Source organism: Carassius gibelio, chromosome B3, assembly GCF_023724105.1.
Source record: "Carassius gibelio isolate Cgi1373 ecotype wild population from Czech Republic chromosome B3, carGib1.2-hapl.c, whole genome shotgun sequence".
Classification (NCBI taxonomy): domain Eukaryota; kingdom Metazoa; phylum Chordata; class Actinopteri; order Cypriniformes; family Cyprinidae; genus Carassius; species Carassius gibelio.
The window spans coordinates 26,857,363-26,884,133 of record NC_068398.1 but is presented as its reverse complement, the minus strand read 5'-3'; the positions used below and the strand labels follow the sequence as shown (position 1 = coordinate 26,884,133).

The 26,771-nt window shown below is 36.4% G+C and overlaps 1 protein-coding gene across 2 annotated transcripts in view; it reads left to right on the top strand.

Annotated features, from left to right (window-relative positions):
* pvalb6 (parvalbumin 6) overlaps positions 1 to 26,771 on the top strand; it is a 41,543-nt gene that overhangs the window by 5,443 nt on the left and 9,329 nt on the right. Inside the window, exon 1 of one of the 2 annotated variants that reach the window (XM_052552735.1) lies at positions 1,130 to 1,330. The exons of the other annotated variant lie outside the window; for it this stretch is intronic. Within the exon in view, the coding sequence (XP_052408695.1) occupies positions 1,315 to 1,330 (16 nt within the window). The 5' untranslated portion in view covers positions 1,130 to 1,314. Of the gene's footprint in view, positions 1 to 1,129; positions 1,331 to 26,771 lie in introns of those variants that run through there. 2 annotated transcript variants of the gene reach the window in all.

Here is a 26,771-nt window from a genome sequence, read left to right as displayed (position 1 = left end):
GTCTTCCTGCCTTCCTGGTTTTGTCTTATTCTTTTAGGTTGCAACATTAAATAATTGGCACAATAATGACTGTTTCTTATGCAAATCTATCATGTAGCCTCAGAAGACTCACGTTCATGTTACTTTTATGGTGCTTCTGTTTACTGAAATCTCTTCTGATTGCAGACTTTGGTATCTTAGCAAAGCTGAGCCAAATGCGTGCAACCGATCTATTCGAAGCACTTTGTATGTAGCATTTTAAGGTGAGTATTATCTGCTCAGGCTTGTGGTTCGGCGAGGGAAAAGTCTAACTTTAGACTGACGTTGAGGTCACTGTGTCACACCAGAAGTCACACCTTCAATTAACCAATCCCTGACCTCCTAAATGAGGTCAACGCTGTGGCGAAGGTCCACTGGGAGACCAGTCTAAAACAGACTCAGTCTTACCTTTCTTTATTTAGCTTTCTTTCTTTCCTTCTTTCTTTTCCCTGAAAAGCAGCTGAGCTCTGGAGAATTTGTCAATTTTTGAAAGAAGGCTTTTATGCTCGCCATATCGGCATTTATTTGATCATAAAATACAGTAAAAACAGGAATATTGTTATAATATAATATTGTTGACAGAATATTATTACAATGAAAAATGCCGGTTTTCTATTTTCATATAGTTTAAACTGTAATTTATTCCTGTGACACATCACTCTAATATGCTGACACGCTGCTCACAAACATTTCTTGTTATCATCAATGTTGCAAAGAGCTGCTTAATATTTTTGTGGAAACTGTGCTTCCTTTTTTCTGTATTATTTGATGAATAGAAAGTTTAATTAAAGATCCGCATTTACTTGAAACTGAAATCTTTTGTAACATTTATGCAAGGTCTGTCAATTTACCGCCACTTTTCATCAGATTTGATGTGTCCTTGCTGAAAAAAGTATTAATTACACACACACACACACACACACACACACACACACACATATATATATATATATATATATATATATATATATATATATATATATATATATATATATATATATATATATATATATATATATATATATATATATATTATGCAGCACATGCAGACTCATTCTCTTTCCGTCTCTATTGCTGAGGTCAATCAGTTCAGTTGATTCAGTCAGCAGAAACGGAGAGGGAGAGCGCGTTCCTTTGCTTTTCACTGAATAGCGGTTTTCAGTTACAGTATCTCTGCTTTGTCATCTCTGAAATCCGCTTGATCTCAAGGGACACTTGCACCTAAAGGGCAAAATAATAGAAGTCACAACAGCCGATATGAACTCGCAACTTCAATCTGGCGACCAGTAGGATTTCATGTCTTCACCCTGTGGTGAGTAGAAAAATTGCCCAAGTCCTTTTTGTCTGATAGAGTTCCAGAGGTTAAGGATACTGCCTCAGAGTGAGTACTAACTGTGATTCGGTCCCCCGCTGAATCAAGATTAGTTTTGATTTTTCCTCCGAGATGTAATTAGCTTTGTTATCCTTTAGTCTGACCCCCCTACTCTCACAGAACCAATGGTAATGATTCACGTGCACCAAGGGACAAATGAATTTGGTTCCTTTCTTACTGAATCAAATGCATGTTTAAAGGGAGTTCACTTGGTGCGTTTTGTCTTTACAATTAATGTTTTTCATTTATTTATTTTTTCTTCCCTCTCCAGTGGGTGATCTCCATCTCTACGATATGGAAGCTTGTTTATAAGACATAAGCTTGCAACCGTGAGAAAAAAGTCTGAATTGTGAGGGGGAAAATATGCAAATACTGTTGCAATGAAAAAAAAATTAAATACAAATTTATAAATAAAAAATAATAAGTTGTAAACTCAGAATTTTGGCAGAAACTAACAGGCTCTGTTGTCGAGTAACTTTGATGACTTCTTATCTGAATATTTGGAGTATATGCCTTTACATGCTCAGTAATATTCCGTCACATACAAGCAAACACAACCACAATGCTCTCAATATACACTCTAGAAACCAAGAACCAACAGAAATCCTCGTAATTTGTACCAGACCAATCAAACACACCGATCCTGAGGGCGCACCACAATTCTGAAGGTCATTTTGATCCTTGTAAAAACAGACAAGGAACAAACGTGTACTGTACGCTCAAAGCCAGTGAATTCTGGGATAGCCAGAAGACAGAAATGGTCACGGTGTGGAATTATGTGATTTAATTAGGTTGAACATTGCCTTAATACTCAAAGGACTCTGAGCAATTACAGTAAGAGGCCATTATAACAGTATTACTCCATGTGTGTGTGTGTGTGTGTGTGTGTGTGTGTGAGACTGCATGTATAGCTCATTACTTTAATTTACGTCCTGTACAACCATGAGATGTAAGTCCTCTCTCTTTCATTCTGCAGGTCTCTATGAGGCACTGAGCACACTGTTTTTGCCTCAGGCTCAGGCAGGTCACTGGAGTCTAAAACAACTGTGTGTATGAAAGAGAAAATGAAGTGACTTGTGGTCAAGTATGATGACCCGTACTTGGATTTTGTGCTCTGCATTTAACCCATCCAAGTGCACACGCACACACACACAGTGACTCCGATTTTATGAATAAGTTGACTTTTGAGGCAAATCTTTTCAGTGAACCATTCAGGTCACAAATAGGACTGATCTGTTCTCAGTTTTATCTCACTTACTTAAAGGGGTCGTATGATGCTTTTTTAAAGATAATTATTTTGTGGATTTGGTGTAACAGAATATGTTGACATGCTTTAATGTAAAAAAAAAAAATTATAATAACATTATTTTTCAAATACTGTACATTATTTTAGGTCTTTTATGCCCCGCCTCTCTCAAAAACGTCATTTTCTACAAAATCCCTCCTTCAGACAAGCGCAGTCTGCTCTGATTGGGCAACTGACTCATTGTGCATTGTGATTGGCCGAACACCGCAAGCACTTGTTGGAAATGTAATGCCCCTTTCGATTATCGTGAGCTTCATCTTTCAAAAGAAATATAAAGACAGTTATTAATGTCCTTAGTTTTACCATCAGTTCAAGCCTGAAAAAGGAACAGAGTCAGTGACAGACACAGTGATGAAGCTCGTATGTGTTTGCAGTACACAAGCCACGGACGGTTAAGAAGCTGACTCCACTGTGTGACCCTGTCTCTCTCTCTCTCACACACACGCCATGCAAAACTCAGCATTTGAACATTAATTTGCAAATACTTAAACTAATAAAAAACATACATACTTCCAGTAGCTGATTCAGAAGCGCCAGATTGCTGTGGCAAAGTCAGAATGGCCTCCTCTCCTAGGTTCATGAAACGGTCGTCCATTAAATGTGCTGCTGTTCTGTTGTAAGTAATTTTAAAGATTCCTAAATGCATCTACTTTCTGAAGGCCGAATAAAGTGCTTTTGCTTTCATACACACAGACATGGCTGCTTCAACACTACTGCGGTTACTGAAACCATGCCTTCTTTCTTTGGGTGAATATCTGGGCGGCATTACACAAATATTTCCACATAGTGATGTAAACATGTGGGGGTGTGTTTGAATGAGGCGTTTTAGGGAGAGTACAGAGTCTTAACTTTGATAAAGAATATCTCTTTAGTTTTGAGACTTTAGTCTTAGCAACTTTACAGATCTGCTTTATGCACCAAAAGCTTATAAAACTCAAAAGAGAAAGCAAAAAAAATGTAATCACATCATATGACCCCTTAAATAATCCAATGATTATTATACAATGTCTGATTTGTAAATTAATCATTCTTTTGACTTGACTCTTTTTATGAACCCAATTTCAATTTACTGACTCGACCATCCAAACACAGCTATTGTCTGATTTGTAAATTATTTGTTCTTTTGAGTCAAATCTTTTCCATGAACCATTCAAAACCGGTCTGAATGATTTGTTCACAAATCAGACTGAATCTGTTCTCAATTTCAATTCACTGACTTAATGATCCAGTCACAGCAGTGTCTGATTTCTGTATTAAACATTTATTTGAGTCAAAAAAAATAATAATCAGAAAATGTGTCTGAATGATTTACAAACCCTGTCTAAGTGATTCATTCACAAATTAGACTGAATTGGTTCTCATTTTTACTCACTGACTCAGTGATCCATTCACAGTGGGCAGTGGCTCACTGGAAGGAAAATTATCAGTGAATACAATTAATTTTGCTCTGTTTGTTGCACAAAGCTCTCGTATGAGTTCAGAAGACTTGGAATGCAACCTGTATAGTTGCATGGGCGACTGTTATGCCAAATTTGCAAGCTTTTTGAAAAATAAAAGCCTCAGTCCACATTTATGCATAGAAAAGAGCAAGATGTAAATACTCAAAATTATTAGGATTAATCATTCCGTTCCACAGGTTTTCTCTCAAAATCAGCATAGAAAAACATCTGCAGTTCCCATCTGGAACAACTAATTAGACTTCCTCTAAGCTCATTTTAACATGTTGGTATTACTGCTGAATTGTTGTGTGTTCGTGTTGATTCGTGTTTCTTACACTGAAGATTTGCTGACTGCAGAGGGACTCCTCAACTAATTTTATTTTCAAGGATTCTTAAACAGCCAACAACAGTCCCCTTTAGCACACACACACACAAACACCCGTACTCTTACACACACACACACTGCACCAGACACGAGGAGAATACTGATTTTATGTTGGTCCTCTTTTTTCACGCTATAAGCTGTGGACATGACAAGAATGGAAATAGAGAGGAAAAGAGAGAGCGAGCAAGCTGTCTGCTGGGTTGTGGAGAAATAAGGTGGTAGAGGAAGAATAGAGGATGGGAGAAAAGGAATAAATGAACCAGAATGGAAGTGAGGATTGTGTGAATTAAAGAAATTAATAGTTTAAGATAGCACAAAGAGAGATGAATTAGCAAAGCTTTGAAAATGAGTTTGAAAGAGATCTTCATTGCACAAACAATCCCAGTCTGGTTTTGAAGTGAGATGTTTCAGTGATAACTTGCCCTCATGACCAGTTCAGACTGGTCCAGGTCTGGATTAGGTGCTTCTGAGGTTTATTGTGATGTAGGAAAGAGTTTTTGAACATCAATGTTCTTCTGTTTGTTACAAATATATAAGGAATTAACATACATGCAATGTACGATACATACAAACATATGTTTTTTTTAAGTTTCAGTCATAAAAAGTTTGCTTTCGACCCTGATTCTGACTATCACTGGTTGTTGGCAGCAATTATGTGCTGCAGTCGAGAGCAACACAGTCATTATGGTTATAATAATGAGAGTTATGTGTGTACATGTATTGATCGCAAGTGCTAACAGACACATAAATCCCAATCTTAATGAGCAGAAAGCTTTGGTTAAGTCTTTTGTGTCCAAGAGATGGTCATAATTGCCAATTTTATATTGTTATTTCTGTAATTAAAAGGGGAGAGTGTATTTGCCAACACAGATAACTAAGTAACCTCATCAGTGGCTCTCAATAAAATACCAAAACATCAAAGTCAATAGATACAAATGGTTGCATAAACCCGTTATGTAAAAAATTATCTGATTTCTCAAAATGCACTGTTCCTCACAGATCCAAAACTCTGAAGGATCCACTAATGACTTTGGCAGCGAACCCAGAATCTGTTTTGCAAGGAATTGACATTTGTCGCATACTGTTCGCCAACAACCAGAGCCTGTTTTCCTTGAGTCCCTTCAATCAAATCACCATTAAACATCTGCACGGGAGTCGTGCCGTAAATTTCTCCACCATTTAATCGCACAAAATCTTTGGACTGACATTACAGCTGAATGAAAGTGATTAGCTCACATTCAGATGGCCACAGCAGCTGGTACAAACACATTAGCGACAAATGTATGTTTGCATGCTCCTCTTGACTTCCTTGTAGTTTGTAATTAAATTAGTTAATTTATTTGTTTACTGCTTTCTTTCTATTATGAAGGTGATTATTGGTAGCATATGTTGTAGCTCTTCAAAAAATGACAAGCATGACAGCTTGAGCCAGTGCAAACCATCTTTTAGTGTTCAGATAGTGCTGTCAGGATTTACTAAATCTGACGCGCAGTGAAGAATTAACATTGAAAAGGCATGGACAGTTATTCTGGTGCCTGACCTTAGTGAATACGCATTTGTCAAGGTTCTCTTTCAGATCCCAAATTTATGGGAGTAGAGTATTAAAATGAACATGCAGTGCGCTTTATTAACAATTGTGCTTGTCAGATTGCGCCATTATTTAACGCCCCAAAAAAGCATGTCTCAGCAGGTGGTAATTTGCGCTGCTCTTTGTAGATTGCACTGGTCATTATGGAAATGATCTGGTTGCGTCTGTGTTCTTTATTGTGCGCATTGTCAGTAAATCAAATGCAGAATTTTCCCCTCACATCTGCACTTTTATGGAATTGTGTTCTAATGCTGATTTGCCCTGTTTAGTAAATCTGGCCTTTAAGCTAAATTCTCAATTTGATTTCCATTTAATCTTGCTGAGACTCAATTACTGTAAGTATCAGATCGTCTCATTTCTATAAGAATGTTTCTGAGAAACATCTAAGACAAATGAATGTGGTTGTGATAACGCAATTGCCTTTTCATGAGAATACCCCTGACCTTCTGACCAGACTTTGGTTTCATGGCAGATCTGAGCATGAATGACACTTCATTGAGATCACTTCTGAGACGAGAAGACTTTCTTTCTCAAGTAAAAAGTCTGAGAAGCAAGCAACTTAATCTGAATTTTCAATGTTATCTCCATTTGAACTCACTGATGTCTTTGAGAAACATATTAAAGTTCCAATTTGTGATTTTTTTTCTTCCTATTAGCTCTTGACTTCTATAACTTCAGTTCACAATTTCATTTCTAGATGGGACAGAGAAACAGCACATCTCAGAAAACTGAGGCCAGTGACAATACAGTAAAATCTCCCAGCATGCCCTCTGGCAGCGAGCCACAGCCCTTCCCTGGTGTCTGATCTTAGATCAGTTTATTCTGTGCTACTGCTTGCCTCCACATCAAGCAGACTAGAGGACTTTTTATTCCATTGCATTCTTCCAGACCTCAATGTCTTTCTTCATTAATCCATCCGTCTTTCTTTTGCTTTTTCATCTGCTCTTGCTCTTTTCCTACCTCTTTTCTTCACTCGTCCTCTACTTTTCTCAAGGCTGCCTATATTCATTACTTCACCTTCCTCTGTTTTTCTCTAGTTAATGGAATAGTGTGAATGTGATTGTCAATGTTTGTTGGAGTGACTGAACACAGTGTTGTTGTTTTAGTAAGAGTATTTCAGTTGACTTCTGTTTAGAAGAAGGTGTGCGTATGATAGCGTGGGTGTGTGGACGTCAGGTCTTGAATAAAGATTTTAGCAGAAGGATAAAGGTTTCTTTAAGATGAATGCATCTGTTTCTGATGCTGAAATCTTTGTATCTTTTCTTTCCTCCATTTCTCTCTCAATTCCAATGAGTCTAACTGTGATTAAATGAGTTAATCCATGAGTTTGAACTTTGAACACCAACTTTGGTGTCCTCATCATCCATTCTGGTGTTAATAGTTTACATAAGAGTTTGTTAGTTAACACTGTCAGAGTGTTAATAATGTTAACACTGTCAAAAGTGCTAATTTAACACTCTACCAGTGCTTCCTATATGTACTCTGGGTAAGAGTTCATTTTAACTCAGAGGGAGTTAAGTTAAATTTTGAAATTTGCTGTGCATTTCTAATTCTGAATTTTTTGTAAAGTGACTTAAGTGTCCAAATATTTTTAGGCGTTTTATTTTTAGGTGTTTCTCCACAGCTTGAAGTGTTTTTGACACCCCTGATGTCACCTGTAATATCACCAAAGGTCAAATCATTGATCTTTTGACACACACACACACACACACACACATGTAAGACGGTGGTCAGGTATTACAAACGCGTTTTTGAAGCGTGATCTTCAATGCACCAGGTCTAGTTCTAGATTTGAACTTCTGAATCCAGCAATAGAAGACAAGCTGAACTCAAAGGTCAGTCTAACAGAAGTGTGTGTGTGTGTGTGTGTGTGTGTGTGTGTGTGTGTGTGTGTGTGTGTGTGTGTGTGTGTGTGTGTCTACAGGTGATTTATGTATGTATAAGGAGCACCAAAGCTCTCCAGATTACGAGTTACAATAATCATTTAAAATAAATATTAAAATTCAAAGAAAATCCTTTTTGATTTATCCCTCAAGTGAACAAGAGATGCTTTTTTGTGTGTGTAAACACAAACTCAAAAAGGAGTTCTTAGTGTGAAGCATGAATAATCATTTAACAGCATGAATGGACAGATGAAAGGATAAATGGAGTGCGTGTGGATGGCAGAGCTAGTTGGATGAGCATATTGCCCTGAGGCAGTGATGCATTGTGGGAATCCTGCAGCATGCAATGAGACTCATGCAAGACTGAGCTTGAGAAAGAGAAAACTAGCAAAGCTATCACTCCTGTTGACGCATTAGGCACACACACACACATACGTGTGTGTGTGTGTGTATATATATATATATATATATATATATATATTTTTTTTTTTTTTTTTTTTTTAAAGCTATTTCTTCCTTGGCTTCTGCTTCTTGAAGTCTATTGTCTGTTTTTGCAAGGCGTCAAGTTTCGTCTGGTTGGTCTGGTCCAGTGAGCCCCTGCTGGTAGATGCTATAACTATACCATCTTAATGAAAAAAGAGCCATTCAGAAGTAGCTTTGCTGAATATTTTTATTTCACGAACACCACATACATCACAAATACATTTTGAAAATTTTTGTGAGTGTAAAATTGACCTTCAGCCATTAAGTTTATGGTTGGTTGCTAGTGAAACTTTAGGAATGTGAACGTTCAGTCACACTTTATTTTAAGGTCCAATTCTCACTATTAATAAACCATTAACTATGGCTTTCGCCTCAATAAACTTCTAATTTACTGCCTATTTGTCACGGTTTGGCAAGGGAGGACCCAGATGCAGAATGAAAGGAGAGGGGGGGGGGGCAGAGTTTATTAACAAAAATGGCAACACAAAAGGACGAGGCAGGAAGACAGCCCACACAATAGGGCAGAGTACATGACAGGAGAACAGGCTGGTTTGGGGACGGGGGTAGCTCCAGACTCTGTGGCAAAAGGGGACTACTTAGCACTTTAAGGAACCACAGGCTTGGCCCTAGGAATGGTAACTCTTGTAGGACCTAAATGTCTGTCAGAAGAATCAGTGACCAGGGAGGACTCAGGAAGCAGGGCACGAACCAACACGACAGACACATACAAAGACAAGACAACCGGGGAGACAAGAGATTGACAGATCAAAAGTAAAAACCTTCAAAACTATGACTAGGGAGATAAAACAAGAAATACAACTGAAAAACAAAAGTAATAAAATAAATACTAAAAATAATTAACTGGAACTTATGAAAACTAAAGGATAAAAATAAGAAAAAGCAAGGGATGGCTGTATCGAGATCCGAATATGCTTTTGATCAGCAGGGTCGGGAACAAACCACACAATCACACATCTGTCTTAACCTAACTCTTCCAGCAAAGTAGAAAAGTGGAGCAAAACAATTCATATTTTAAATAAAAATCTGTATATGTAAAAAAAATGCCAGGTGTCATGGCTTGATGTCTTTTATTAATGCAATTTTTTCCATTACTAAAATAACATTCACAAAGAGTTCATTTGGTTGTCAGAGTTAAAAGAACAGAACAACAAAAACACAACTTTCAAATATGTATTATAATTATATACAAGCTTCACCCGGGACTCGAACCTAAGGTGACAGGTTCTGACACCAACACTAATCACTAGAGTTTGGTCCGAGTCCACCTTTGTCGAGTACGAGTCAAGACCAAGTCCACAAACATCAAGTCCAAGTCCGAGTCCGAGACCAAAAGGGGCTGAGTTGGACTCAAGTCCGAGTTCTTAAAGGCCGAGTCCGAGTCGAGTCCGCCCGAGTCCGCCCGAGTCCAGAAAGTAATTAAATTAAAAAAGATTATAAATTGGTATTGTAAATTTTTACATTCTATTAATATTTTAACCTTTCAACCCATTAAACCAATGGCAATATAAAAATGTAATAAAAAAAATAAATAAAAAAATTGTCCTTCAGTTAAAGCTGACATTTCAGTTATTTAATGTCTCTCCCCCACATTTGACAGAGGTAAAGTGCAGCCAATAAGGAGATCCTTAATGATGACATTATGAATTTCCTGTTGTCTTGGGAGAACTTGCATCATAAAGTAGCACTGCTTGTTTGGTCAATTCTAGTCTTGCAAATCCTGCAATGCTGAGCTGTGCAGCATCTGTTGGTTGCTGCTGCTGTCTTTGGTACTCGGTTGCATCGGTTTTCGGATCACCAGTACACTGAACCGAAAACCGTTTCTTTTGAGAACCGATGAACTGATGATACTGCACATGCGTGTAATTTTTCAAGTATTTTGTTAAACATCGGAAAGTAAGCTAAAATAACTATATATATATATATATATATATATATATATATATATATACACACACACACACACACACACACATACATACATACACACACACATATATATATATATATATATATATATATATATATATATATATATATATATATATATATATATATATATATTATTTTTTTATTTTTTTTAAGATGCATGTTTCTAATCTGTATATTGTAGATTATGTATGGACCAAATGGGTTTTCAGGGAAGTTGGACAATAATTAAGACTCTAAAGACTCCATGTTTAATAGGAATAAGGGATGATTTATGAAATATCTGTACTGTATTTATAGTTAATGATGACACAATCACAAATTGAGTTTGTAGTAAATGGAACATGAACACGAGTAGAGCAGCTGATGATACTGAACTGCAGCATGTGCCGGTTTGAGCGATTCTCATCGTTTTAGAGTCAAGAATTGGTTGCATCGGTTTTCGGATCATCAGTAAACTGAACCAAAAACCGTTTTTTTCGGAGGCGTCCGATTCGAGAACCGAGGAGCTGATGATACTGCGCATGCGTGATTCAGCGTGAAGCCGACTGAACCAAACTGATTCTTTTGGTGATTGATTCTGAACTGATTCTGTGCTAATGACTGCGGGTAAACCGAGGGCTTGAATGAAGGGCAATCTGACGAAACGTAAGTTCATTTAATAACAAATACATCACCATGGATTATGTATAGTAAGTGGATCATGGTTTCTGCGCTGATGACACCTAATTTACTTTATATCTTCCAGACTTAAATCCTCGTATGCACAGTATTGCAGTTACTGTGTTGTTGCAAAACGTAATTGTAAACTTGAGGTTTTTAACTGACTGAAATTATGATTAGTGGCTTTATATATTTGAATGTTTAATCGACATCGCCAATGCCAGTCATTACGTCGAGCGTAAAAGAACCAGTGAACCGTTTTTTTTTCAACCGGTTTATTGAATCAAACCGTCCGAAAGAACCGGTTCGCGGAAAAGAATCGAACTTCCCATCACTAATCCACATTGATATCCAGTGAGTGATGCGTGTGTTTCGTCTGCAAGTATGAAATGATATGCTACTGCTGCCTGCCGATGTGGTGCAGTAAAATGACATAAGGGGAGACATTCATTAATTTATCATCTCAATTTTATGCAGGTTTTATTGTTAAACACGCAGACTCGACTGTACTCGGAATATTTTCAGAGTCCAAAATGTTCAAGTCTGTGTCAAGTCCGAGTACAAATTCACCCGAGGTCGTGACAAGTCCGAGTTCATTCGAAATTGGACTCGAGTCCGAGTCCAAGTTCGAGTATCCCAACTCTACTAATCACTACCCCAACACACATTGTGGAATAACGAGCACAACATATATGTTATGTTATAAGTCATCAGTTCACTAAACTGATTCGATGTTAATGCTGTTTAAGACAAAGAGATGGGGGACGAATTGTTTTGAAGCCTCTGCACATTTGCGTCGACTTATTCATTGTTTCATGAAGCCTCGCTCTGCCCACCACTAAAAAAGCTAGGAATAAATGACTACAACTACAAAATATAAATAAAGACAAGACAGCAAACTTGCTGAAAACTGGAAAAAATAAAAGGACAAAATCAAAAGATTCAAGAACTAAAACAAAGAACTAAACCACGAAGACTGGAACTAGACTATAGACTAAACACAGGAACAACAACAACAATTTAACCCTTATCAAACACACCTGAACAAGCTTATCAAGGCCTGAAGGGTTACTAGGAAGCTACAGGCAGGCAGGGTAGAAGCTGAACTCTGCAGGACTGTGGCTCTCCTGGACTGAGTTCACCACCCCTGCAATATACTGAATAGCAAGCTCTAACAAGACTGAAGACACAGCAAAGCACACAGTTAATGAACCAGCAAAGACAAGAGGGAAAAGAGAACAATATAAAACGAGCAGTGCACACAAGGAGCAGGTGAACACAATTGGACAAACAAGGGAGCATGGTGATTGAAAATGAGGAGCCAGGACGAGAGGAGCACGTGGCTAACACAAACAAAGACATGGCCATGTGCTCACCTCACGCACAAAATAGACAAAGACACATTAAACAAAGACAGAATAGTAACGAAGTTGGTGCTCAGGATCTGCAAATCATTCGCCATCATCTTATCAGACATTTCTCCTTACTCTGTGTATGTGGTAAATCAACTTTCATGTATTGTTATGCAACAGGCTACCACTAGCAAGCGGCTAACCTTTTAATGGCTTCATAGAACCCTTTGTTTGTTTCACACTTTGGGCACACCCCTAACCCCGCGCCTGATGACATCATCCATCAAGATGTTTCAATGTAGACATCATCCATTGCCAATTTGGGAGACATCGCCAAATCCTAGCATCTCCTATGAGCCAGATGTTTCTGTGTGAGTTTTTTGTGATCGCAGCAACTTTAAGTTGCATAGTGTACAGTATTTAGCCAACTGTGGTCGCAAGTTCCATTGTTACTGACTTTATTGTTTCTCGTAACCATTTGGAAATAGCATTCTAAACTTATGTGGAACCACAGTTCTTGACCTGTGGTTAAACAGTTTCTTATTAGTTGAAAGAGAACTTGGTTAAGTAAGCCAGCTAACATATCTACAGTATATGTACTTTATCTTCCATTCCATTTGTGCAAAAATGCATTAAGGAACACTGGAGATTGATTACAATGAATCAAACATCAAATAAAAACAAAAATAGTCACATTGTATATACAGTATATCCTGAAGCCTACAGGAGTGCACCAGTTACATACTACATAACGTGATTAAAACAAAACGATGAACAGCTTTCTGTTGTTTAGTGTAAAATAACTAATAATCTGACATTAAAAGAATCAGTTTATTTGCAGAAGTTATTACTCCACCTCATGCACATAATGTCAAAAATTACATTTACTGGACAAACATGTTTCAAGCAGTGGAGGTGCAATCATGTCACTACATTTTTTGGAGAAGAAAATAGCAAGTAATTAGTTATTTTCTACAGTGAAGTACTATATTGTTATGGAAGCATATTTTCACCATGGGATTAAAAGAAAGCAATGATATTTGTGACTTTTTAATCTTGTAATTCTGACATTTTTCTTGCAGTTCTGGAAAGAAAGTCAGGTTGGCAATATAAAAACTCAGAAATAGAATACAATCTCAGAATGGCAAAGAAAAGGGAGATTTAAACTCAAAATGGCAATATGTAAAATGTAGAATTCTGAGGTGGGAAATCAGAATTGCAAGATGTAATCTGGCAATTCTGAGTTGTGAGAAACACAGTTGCAGGAAAAAAAAGTTTTAATTGTAAGATAAAAACTCAGTAATACTTATTTTTTTATTATTCTGTGCAAGAAACAATATTTCATATATTGTAATTGAGCAGTGAGTTATGTTGTTGTACATGAAACACACCCCAGAACGTTCCAAAATGATTAGTCAGAAGACATTTACAGCTTTGGTCATTAGTCCAAAATATTCCTGTGGTGCCATGCAAACTTCCATTCCTGTAAGCCGGCATAGAGACATTTGAGATGTTTCTTTAGGAATTTCTAGACCTTCTTGATGCAAACACTTTATAGCCGAAGATATTTCAGTCTTTTTTTTTAAACTTCCTTTTCTTTAAGACCGAAATACCCCATAGTCTGTTTCTCTTTCTCCTCCCAGTCTCTTTCACTGGAGAGCAAGGTTTGTTCTTCTCCTGAGCCCTTATCTCTAAGCACACATACACACATTCAGATGCTCTGTCATACTCAATTTTTTATTTTTTACTTTTAAATCTGTACATAAAAAATCTTATTATGAATTTCTAAATTTTACCATCTCTTTGTTCCGCAGTCATTTACTTTTGTTGAATGTGTTCCAATTCAATGGACCTCAAGCTCAGGTTTGTTTCATTATGTGCAGGAAATACAACAGGCCTTTCTTTCTTTCGAAGTCATTTTATTGTGTCTTTATTTTTATCATCCCGAGAAAACCACATCCCTTGTTCCATGGCACCTCTCCTCCTCCCTCAATCCATAATTGATGAGAGAATATTCCTGTGTTTCTCAAACTTGTGCTCTGCAGTAGAAGCAATATGGAAAAATGATTTACTGACCCAACTCAGCAGTGGTTAATCTAGCCATCCTAAATGTATATATGTAAAAACAAATACATATAAATATTTTAAAACAGTACATGACTCTTAACATGTAGGATATAGCAAAATAAAGGCAATTGACAATTTGTAATATTAATATTACAATTTACTACATTTACGACAGTCTGTCTGTCTGTGTATAAATCTTTAAGAATATTTGGAGGTTGAAGGGTGCCAAAGTGTAAACAATGCATTCTCATCAAAAGCAATGCATTTTTTATTAAAGTCCTTGAATCCTAATACACATTCTTGAAGATGTGTTCTATGAACGTTGTGCAGTGACCTTTTCTTTTATTTATTTATTTATTTTATTTTTTGTATCCAATTTATTTAGAGCATTGAAGTAACAAGAAAATATAAGCTTTTCAGTGTTGAGGGCAGACGTCTCAGATAAATTTTCATGCCAGCATTCCAACAATTTTATAGTTAGTCATTTTTCCCATTTCCATCCAAGTATTTTCGGACTGATTAAGAGGTTTTCAGGATTGAAAAGTACAGTATGTTTATATAGCAACTCAATCTCTATTCTTAAAAAAATGTATTTCTGGTGTAACCCCTAAAACGACTGCAGCACAAATATAAAAGTTTCACATGTGCATCCATAGCATTAAAAAAAGCTTAGTAGCATATGGTCTGTTTATTTTCTCTCACACACACATGCTAACAGCCACTAAGTTGAGCGGCAACTGAATGTGTTTTGGGTGTGAATGTCCTGGTTTAGCAGAAGGCATCCCAGACCTCTTAGAGTCCTTTAAGAGGTCCACAATCTGTCTGACAAGGACAGAACGCCGTCTGTGTACGGACACACCTAAATCAAGCTGTGCTTTCTATTCCTGAGTGGATAAATCGGAGCGGTGCGGAACATTGTGGCACGGATCAATGATCTTGTCTCTAATGTTAATGCAGCATCAGTACAACACTTATACAGGAGTTAGGAATTAAGCTTAATATCTAAAGAGGCCCTGAGATAGTCCACCCAGAAATGAGAGTGTCATCATCATTTACTCACCCTAATGACTTACTTTCTTCTGCAGAACAACAAAGAAATATTTTTGAAAAATGTCCCAGGGTTTTTTGTCCATGCATTGTTGTTTGGACCCCGACGTTTTTGAAAATATCTTCTATTATATTCCACAGAAAACAAAGAGTCATACAGGACTGGAATAACATGAGGGTGAGTAAATAATGACAGAATACTTTCACTTTCACATTTATATAGTAGATTATTTGTTTTATCATCTGAAGACAGAATTCTTTCAGTCACTAATGCATTTTAAAGGCCCCATGAAATCAGAATGGGGTTTTTGTAGCTTTAAGTCCATGTCTGATGACTTTGAGGCCACTTATAAGCTAGTGTACTCAAAAGTTGACAAAATGCACTTTTAGCTGACACACATTTAGAAGTTATATGGCCTTTTGCTTCTGGGAAACTGGACCAAAAAATGTTGATGACTCATCCTACACATTATTTCCCAAACTTCCTGTATTAATAGGAAATACAATTGAGCCTATCTGTCATCTTATGGGGTTTTTAAAGGGGCTTTTCACTCAGTAACTCTACATACTAAAAAAAAAAAAGTTGTATTATTGTCGTCCATGGATCTATGAAGAACCTTTATCATCCATGGCACCTTTCTATTCAACAAAAGGTTCTTAGATTATTCAAATGTTCTTCACACTAAGAACAACATGGTTCTTTTAAGAACTATTCACTTAAAGGTTTCTTCAATGGTTGGGTTAACATTTTAAAGTGTGAAAAGGCCAAAAGTATGGCTTAGTATTTTTGGGGCCATAAACAGGGAAGAAAGTAAAGGGAATAGAAAGAGAACTCTCCTGTGTTGATCTAGTAAAGCCAATGATAGAGGCAGAGTTAGACAGAGGACAAGCACTGAAGAGTTTGAAAATCAAAAGCCTCCTTCCCCTGAGTCTAGTGCGCTTTGGATAATTCTACATCATTAACAGAAGAGAAATGCACTGAAGGGTGTTAACCAGTCTTAACCGCGGGACTACAGACACGCACACAGTTCTCCGTGAGCATCCGTGCCCCATAGCCCATGTAATTGACGGTAATGACGATCTGACAGTCCCGGCCCGTGGGATCTTTCACCTTGAGTAAAATTGGACTCCCAGCCGCAATGCGGTTTCTCTGAACAGCACGAGTTTAACGACCCGACGCACAACTGAGGTTTAAAAGTGAGTTTTGTTTAAACACTAGGTGAAAGGGAGCTTTCCAGGCTGCTTTCACAGACTCTGAGATGAAATCTAGATCAGATTAAGTCTAAAGCTTTTCTTACAGAGCATTCATAGTTCGAAGGGTGCATGAAAACGCTGGCTCAGTGAAAGGAGAATATATAAAAACATAGTTGCAGTGAGAAAATTGGTGTGACTACAGTTTTGTATGATTTAACTCAGAAAATAATGTTTATGTTCTTTAATACCAAAGCTGTGCTATTTTCTATTGTCTGTGGAAGACTAAAATAGCTATTTAAGTGAGTGAGCTTTTTTCTGTAAAATAAAAAATTCATAAGACCCTGAGCTATTGTCATTAAATTGTCATAAATGCTGTTCATATGATTTGTATCCTAAATTCCAAGTCTTCTGAAGCCAAATTAGAGTTTTGTGTTGACAAACTTTTAATTGTAATTCTTCATACAATCAAAATTCACCTTTTGCCACTTTTATTTAGAGCAGTGATGTTTTTGCAGTCTTTTTTACCCCCTTAGTCCAAAACATCATTCAAAGGCCCAATATAAGTCCTAATATAAAGTAAAATATTTCCTATTTTTTAATTATTTTAAATTACTTTTGACCTTAAATATATTATATTCTTTATTAACATCATGAAGAGTATTAAACATTACCCATGATGCCACAGTTTTCTCAAACTGGGGTTTTTGAATGAACTGCAGGGGGCTTGTGAGTTGATGAAAAGCTGGAAGACTCTCCAAATGTATAAAAGCAGCAGAATTTTAGAAAGGAAATCTGGAGAGAAAAAACAAGAATTTGGGAAAATCTAATTATTAATTGTCACGCCCCTGGACTCATTATGCTGTGTTCTGTGTCCCATGTTCATTGTCTCATTCCATGCAGTAATTCTCCCTATTATTATGTTCCTGTCTTTGCGTCTCTCCTCTGTCGGGTCTACATCGTCCATACCTGTGATGTTCCTTGCTCCTGTGCTGGATCACCTTTTGTGTTTCAAGAAATTAAAAGATTGTTAACCATGCTCCATATCTCCGAGTTCCACCCGCAGTGAAGTGTGACATTAACCTGAACAGGACTAAATTTTAAATATAATGTAATTACCAGTGATTAACTTTTGGAAACCAAACCATGTTCAGTTTGTGACCTAATGGTTAGAGATTTGGACTCCTAACCCAAAGGTTGCGAGTTCGAGTCTCGGGTCGGGGGGGTGAATGTACAACACTTTTCCCTCCTTCAATACCATGACTGAGGTGCACTTGAGCAAAGCACCAAACCCCCAACAGGTGCCGCAGCATACGTAAATCATGCATGGCTGCCACTGCTCTGGGTGTGTGTTCATGCTGTGTGTGTTTACTGCTGTGTGTGCACTTTGGATGGGTTAAATGCACAAATTCTGAGTATGGGTCACCATACTTGGCCACATGTCACTTTCACTTCACTTCACTTTTCACTTACATTGATGTAAAAGTTTTTACCCGCTTCCTGTTTTTTATTTATTTATTTATTTTTAATTGCTTGCATATCTGTCACACTTGAATGATTCAGATCATCAAACTAATTTTAATATTACACAAAATACACTAAATCTTGGTGTTCTGGCACCTTATGTAAAGCCGTACATGAAAAATCTGGGTGTGGTGTTGGACAGTGCCTTAAAGCTTGATACCAAGTTGTGAAGTCGAGCTTCTATCAGTTTTAGAAAGCCTGTTAAAAATGAAGTCCTTTCTATCTTTTACTAATTTTGAAAGAGTAATCCATGCTTTTATCACCACAAGGGTTGATTACTGTAACTATCTTTATTTGGGGATCAGTCAATCTTCCTTAAACTGCCTTCAGATGGTTAAAAATACGGTTGCCAGAGTCCTGACGGGATCTCGAAAGCATGAGCATATTTCGCCTGTCCTTCAGTCTTTACACATTAGTTACATGTGTGCTACAGGATTCATTTTAAAGTTTATTTATTCTGTGGAGGAATTTTGGTCCACTCTGCTTTGCAGAATTGTTTTATTTCAGCCACATTGGAGGGTTTTCGAGCATGAATGGACTGTTTAAGGTCATGCCACCGCATCTCAATCAGATTTAAGTCTGGACTTTGACTTGGCCGCTCCAAAATCTTCATTTAGTCTTTTTCGAGGCATTCAGAAGTGTACTTGCTGGTGTGTTTCGGTCATTTTCCTGCTGCATAAACCAAGTGTGCTTGAGCTTGAGGTCACAACCTGACGGCCGGACATTCTCCTTCAGGATTTTCTGAATGCAGATCCTGAAGCTGCAAAGGCAAATGAGGCCTGCAGTTCTTTAGATGTTGTTCGGGGTTCTTTTCTGACCTCCTGGATGAGTCGCCGTTGCTCTCTTGGAGTATTTTTGGTAGACCGGACACTGCTGGGAAGGTTCACCACTGTTCAAAGTTTTCTCCATTTGTGGATTATGGCTCTGACCATGGTTCGCTGGAGTCTCAAAGTCTTAGAAATGGCTTTAAAACACTTTCTAGACTGATACATGTCAACTCTTTTGTTGCTCGTCTGTTCTTTCATGATTTATCAGGAGGGGGTGATTACTCTTTCACATAAAGCCAGGGAAGTTTAGACAGCTTTTTTCCCTTAAAAAAATGAAATCATCATTTAAAAACTGCATTTTGTAGTTGCATTATCTTTGTCTAATATTAAAATTAGTTTGATGATCTGAATCTCAATCTCAATAATCTTTCAATAATATAATTTTTTTTTATTAATATTAATCTATTAAAAATTAAGTCATTCTGCGACCCACTTGGATGTTTGCCTAGTGGGCCCAGGCCAGCTGATGGGGAGCCAGTCATTTAGAGGAGACTGGAAGAAAAAAATGAATTGTTTAATTGACTTAATTAAAATGAGCTACTGCAAAATAATTCTTATACATTTTGTCATAATATAATTTCATTACGTTCAGTCCATTTAATGTTGAAAAATGAAGGTTAACTCAATCCATTTGTTTATGAATCAATTTATTAATCGTGTTTGTTGCTGAAACTGAGCAGTAGATTTCTAGCTCCCAGCATGCCTTGTGTTGGACTGGATTCTTGAGGAAGATCAGAAGGATCTATTATATTGCAGTTTTTGTGGTGAAGAGTCAAGCTTGTCTATAGGTTGAGTTCTGGAAAAAATGTGATGTTTATTACATTAACAACAAATACTGTGCTTTTAAAATCACATATAGACAGAAAGTGGCATTTTTACTAGCTAGTAGTAACTGGCCACAGCTCAGTTCTAACATTGTGCGAGGGAAAGAGAAGTATTTGGGATTCATTGCACACCACATGCAATGATAGGTTGTACTGATGAACCTGATTCACTCTGTCGACTTCACTTTACTTCTTTGTCCTCTTCTTCGCCGGTGAGAGGAGCAAAAGGTGACAAAACCCAACAGCTTTATGAATTGAAACTTCCTATGGTCTGCCGTTTCCTCTGGATGATCACTCTATCATCTTTCTCAGACTGCTGGACGGCCTTTTCTGATGGCTATCAGAATGTGTCTGATGCGAAGAGAAATGAGTTCTGGACGGTCTCTCTTTTTCTGTCATGAGTTTTGTTTCCACTCTCTGAATGCAGACTTTTAAATCAATCAGGTTTTGGGCTTTCTTCCATCACTTCTCCTCTGAGGAGCAAATGATTAACTAAACCATTAGAGGTTTTCAATATTTCCTAATAACTGTTCGTGGTGGAGTTTGCATGCGTTTTATCCTCCTGCGGAACAGTAATTCATTTTTGTTCACTGTAGAGCACAATCTTTTTTCTGTGTGTGTGAATTTTTTTGAAAGCACACACGCCGCAGTTCATTATCTGAATTGATGCATTCTTAAAGAGGTAATTCTGGTCTTTTCAGAAATACAATTTTTTGTTATTTGGCCATGATAACGTCCTCTCTTTGAAAAATGCAGACATCATGATTCAAATTTGTGTGTGTTATATCTATGTGTGTGTGAGGGTAAAGGCATTTATAATATAACAAAAGGTTTCTGTTTCTAATTAGATTGCTGTTGATTTAGATTTTTAAAATGTAGATCTGAAGGATCATTTTTTATTCACTGGTTTATTTTTGTCATGTGTCTCTTCTGCTCTAAACACTGAAATACATTTTGCTGAGACCCAGAAGGTTAAACTGACTGTTGTTTCAGAATAAAGTCCCTGATGAGCACTAAAGAGCCTTTTTTACCAGCTTCCACTCTGTGTCTGTCCTCAGATTTGCCCGTATAGCTACAGATATATTGTGTTTCTATCTCTCCATTCAGAGCATTAATAGAGTCCCACTGCAGGATTGCTGTGCCCTTTGTATTTGTTCACATGCGGCAGTGTTTAGTAAGTTGATGGATCACTGAGCTTGCCGTAATGTAAAACTCTCCTTCTGGGCTCAGCAGAAAATGTGTCAATCCTAATTTCTCATTCAAGATCTTTGTCTTGTGCGTGCAAGGCTTTAGACTGAGAGAGTGTATTGTTAAAGGGAACATGCTGGCCCTCTTCAACACGAGAGCCTGGAAAATTGCATTGCCTGTTTCTCTTCACTTGTGAGCGACAATGTTTGGCTCTTTCCTACATCTTCTTAATAGTCTTATTTGAAAGTAGACATTTCACTCTCTATAGATATATATCTTTTTTTATATCTGTAAGGCAAGCATTCACAGAGTTTTGGAGTTTCACGCTCAAGTTCACAGAGACAGAGGTGGTCTTGTTGCCTTTCATTATTTTACAAAAGCGGCACGTTTTGTTGTGATTGTTAGTACACAAATAAAAGTTTAGTCTTTACAGATTTGAAAGATGTATTACTTTTATCTGTCTGAGCAAAAAAGAGGCAGTATTTTAAGATTTTAAGTATTTTTTAGCAGAGTATGTGCTGTAAAAGGACAGTCCTATTCTGGAAAAGGGGGAAGGGGGAGCAGAAGCAAATTTGCATTTAAAGGGAAATGCACGAAAACAGCATGTTTCACAGAAAAATAGGCATTTTCAAAATTATATAACAAATTATCTGTGTGGTATTTTGAACTGAAACTTCACATACACTTTCTAGGCCTGACACTTAATTACATACTGTAAAAAGGGTCACAATAGGCTGATTAAATCACATATTCAGTATTGGAAACATTAGATATGACTGCTTGTTTCAATTAATCAGCAAGTCTACAAATAATTCTTAAATTGAGTTGTGACTCAGAAGTGTTCCCAAAAGTCCAAACTCAATAATTTGTTAAATATTATTCGGTGAAAAAAGCTTTGCTTAACACTGATCTGCTAATGTTATGTACAATTAGTGTGATTTGTTACAGTCCTGTTTATATCTGCCACTGTAATTACGTTTTGTCTACACCATAATTCACATACTGTTCAGAAAACCTTGACTCTCCCAAAGTAGATGCATAAAAAATTCATGAAGTATATGTACTCCAGCTTACTGTGAAAAACAGCAGCCGATCAATTTGAAAAGAAAGCCAGAGAGAGAAGTGTCTGCTGCTGAGCGTTGTGCTGTTTCACTTGTTTGTAAAGGTCTTCAGACTTGGCCTTGCTTTACTTGTTTATGAAGTGTGTGTTTTTACCTCCAGTGACATATTCACTGCTATCTGTTGCTAGTGTTTGTGCTTCCTGCTCTCCCGTGTGTTCATTGTTGATGAAAGTGGAGAAGAATATTCTTTTGTTTCTTTTCCTCTCTTGATCTCTGAGACGGTATGAATAAAGAGTGTGTGCGTGTGTCTGTGTTTCTGTCACTGCGTACAGTATTCCCATTACATCCAGTTCTGAACCAGTCATTCCGTGTCATGTTCTCGCACGCATTGCATGTGAAAGAGAATGCAGAAGGTTCCATTAGTTTGTTGTGTTTTCACTTCTGTTTTCATCACTGAGCCTGATTATAGCAAGATCACGTGATCACCTCATCTTCAGGTTTGCAGCAGCGATTTTATTCAGCAAATAAATGCTGTTCTTTTGATATTTCCAAAAATGTACTGTATTGCAGTTTCCACAAACCTTTAAGCAGCACAGCTTCAGTGTTGATAACTATAAGAAATATTTTTTGGAGCAGCAAATCAGCATATTAGAATGATTTCTGATGGATTATGGGAAACTCAAGATTGTGGTAATGATAATGAATCAGCTTTGCATCAATATATTACAATATATTCTAGTATTTCACAAAATTACAGTTTTTACTGGTTTTTGTTTAAATAAATGCAGCTTTGATGAGCATTAATATCTTACAAACCCCAAACTTTTAAATATAGTGTAAGCCATTTTACATTTTAGTTTTTCTTTATGCCATATACAATATATAGAAATCTTTTTTTTTTTTTTTTTGCTGTGTACATTAGGCAGTTCTTTTTGATAGTCTCGATCTGATAGTAAGATCAAGTCTGGTTTTTGCCGGCCTTGGTTGGTCTTTTTAAAATGTTTGTAGTAAAAACCAAGTTATATTTCATGATTCTCGATCCCACAGCCAATCCAATATGCTATTAAACACCGGTATTTATTTTATTATTAAATGCTATAAATAAAAACTAATTAAATTCAAATTATGGCGTGTAGCCTTCGATTATTTTTCAATTAAATCAACATAGCTCCAAGTGTTTGCAAATGATTATTAAAGTAAACAGTCATCAGTAATAAACAAAGGAATAAATGAAGCGCAGTCAGTGGTTTTCTCATTTTCTTTGCCGGTTATTGTTGATTGAATCATATTAATGACTTTATAGATTGCAGCAGGCTGCGTTAAACTACCACATCATCAAATCCAGTACAATAAAACAAAGTTTATACAGCCTGTTTATCTTTTTTTTTTTAAGAGAAAGAAGTGCCTTTGACCATACCATATACAAATCCTGTAGAAAGACTACTGTTACATTTTTGTAGCTGATAAGTGTCAATATAGCAGTATTTTGGACATCTCTAGTCTTAGCTAATCAGTAGTCCGGTTTGTGCTGAGCTGGGCCGGTCTGATCTGGTCTGATCTGGTTTGGTCTGGTCTGTTGCAGCTCATCAGAGTGATTTCAGGGCTCTGCAAAGCAGCAGCTCAACTGTTTGAAAAGCATCTCACTCCTCAACACACTCTGTCCCTCTTCCTCCCTTTCTCACGCACACAGTGCCTTTGAAGTCTCTCCATCCTTCCCTCCTCCTATTCAAGACATGCACTTCTACTCCTCCCCTCGTTGTGTCTTCAGTGAGGCTTATGGGTGTGTTTCAATCTGCTCCCCAGTTGCACTGCACAGGGAGTCACCATTTCCCATTTCTCTCTCCATGTAAAAACCATTTTGTGCACTAAAACAAATGCATTTTAGAGATTATGATGCACTATGAAAAACAGAGCTAAAGTATTTGGAGAAGATTAAAAAATACATATTTTTTATTATTAGATTTATGAGTTAGAATTGTACTATTTATGAAGTTAATTATATTTATGTATTTAATATATTTGTATTAATGCCTTCACCTTTTCTGAATGCCATTTTATGTGTATGTCATGACGCAAAACAAATTAAAATAAATAATATAGAATGCAAGGCAAGCAACAGTTTAATGCACACCATCTTAACTGTGTGGCAGGTAATCGATATTTATTAGATTAAAGTCAGATTTGTTTTAACAATATATACTGATCACTAGTTTGGGGAAATTATAAATTTAAACCAGAAAGGGCTGACATGGGGTTTAGAATTTGGCTGAATAATGGCTTGAATAAAATTGGGGACCTATATAGTGAAGGAGTATTGATGTATTTTGAGCAATTGGTAAATAAATATGGTTTACTCAAAAAACACTTTTTTAAAGTACTTACAGGTTCAAGGTTTCATCACTACCCAACTAAAGTCTACTCTGAAACCCCCACTCTTCCACTATAGAGAACATAGCCATTAACCATCATCAGAGTAGAGGCCTTTTTACTACTATCCTCAAAAGAAAGTAGTCTTTTTAATTTAAAAGCATGGAAAACTGATTTACAAACAGAAATTTCAGATGATGAGGGGAACAATTCTTGCTTGTTGGCACAGACGCAAACTATTAACACCAGGTTTATATTTCTGCAGTATTTACTCCTGTAAAACTTCACCATTTTAATTCTAATATTCCTGGTGTCTGTGTAATGTGGTGTAGACAAGGGCACTCTTCTTCATTGTATGTGGCAGTGTCCGGAACTTCAGATTTTTTGGAAGGAGGTTACTACATTTGTTTCCCGTTTGATTGAATGTAACATGGACGGTAAACTCTGCTTACTGCACATTTTCCCTAATGGTTTTAAAAGGGCTACAAAAAAAGAGGAAGCTTGTTAGTTTCTGCTTATTGCTGGCTAAACATGTAATCGCTCTGAACTGGAAGAACACAGAAAGACAAAAGATAAACCAGTGGATTAAACTAATGTCTAGCAACCTGGCATTGGAGAAACTGACCTACTTTTCTAACTAACTACTGACCTTTTTCTTTTGTATGTCTGAACATATTTTAAAAAATTCAATAAAGATATTTTTGGGAAAAAAAGATATATATATACACTGATTCATATGGAACTAGAGGGTGTAATAAAACTTGAATTAGGAACAGAAAACATTGTTATTTATTCTATTATGGTCTCTATTATTATTTTGAAACATCATTTATTTTTATTTCAGCATTCACCCATTTCTGAAGCTCATGAAGTGACTTTGTAAAATTAAATGATTGAATACTCCTACAATAAATTAACTAACATCTACAGTTTTCTGATTCTGATTTTCACGTTGTATTAATATTCCTTTTTAGATCATTTTATGCTTTAGTACTTTTAACTTAAACTTATTCCAGTGAGCTGCCAAAAAAATTTTTTGGAAGTTACAATTTTGCTTTCAATATTTATATTGTATTTTAGTTTAGTTTATAGAATTATTATTTTACAATTATTAGAAATTAAATAAATACAATATTTATAAATACAATTATTTGAATAAAAATAACACTGACAGCAGGTGGAAAAGTGAATGAACTCCTCAGTGTAACTCAGTTGTTAGATTTACACTTGACACATTTACACATGTATTTATTTATTTTATTTATCTATTGCATTTTTCATCAACAGAACTACATTTTTCCGTCTCATGACAGTAGCTCAGTTGTTTTGAGTGTAGTTTTCCTTCTAACAAGCTCATTATTCCACCAAGAAGCACTGAAGCAGGACAAAATGCTACATTGCATTTTTTTTTTTTTACACTGCAGCAGAGTGAGCTGGACGATAATTGTTTACTTCACATGTATTCATTTGTCTTCATTCAAGGCATACAGTGCTTTCAAATACATTTTATTATAGTCTGTTACATGATAATCACTAGTGTTGCTAATTGAGATCTGCGTTGTTCAGTACCAAATAAATTTACCCAGACTGGAAATGATATATATATAATAATATATGTGACCCTGGACCACTAAACCAGTCATAAGTCACTGGGAAATATTTGTAGCAATAGCCAACAATACATTATATGGGTCAGAATTATTGATTTCTCTTTTATGCCACAAATCGTTAGGATATTAAGTGAGGATCATGTTCCATGAAAATATTATGTACATTTCCTACCATAAATATATCAAAAAAATAATTTTTGGTTTACTTTAATGGTGTTTTTTTTTTCCTTCAAAATTTAGATTTTTTTGCACCCTCAAATTCCAGATTTTCACATTTCATATCTCGGCCAAATATTGCCCGATCCTAACAAATGTATTTATTCAGCTTTCAGATTATGTATAAATCTCAATTTTTAAAAAAAATTGACCCTTATTGGACCCTGGTTTTGTGGTCCAGGGTCACTTTTGTTAATTATTATTCAAATGAGGGTATTAAGATATTTTGCTATTGAAAATGAATGTTCAAAGACATATTTAATAAGAAAATTGGATGAAAATGACCATTTTATTTACTCACCTTCTGGTTGATTCAAACCAGGATACATTTATTTTAAAGAACATTTAGGTCCAAACATCATTGGACCCATTTGACTGTTCATAGAAGTTTGGAATGACATAAGGGTGAGTAA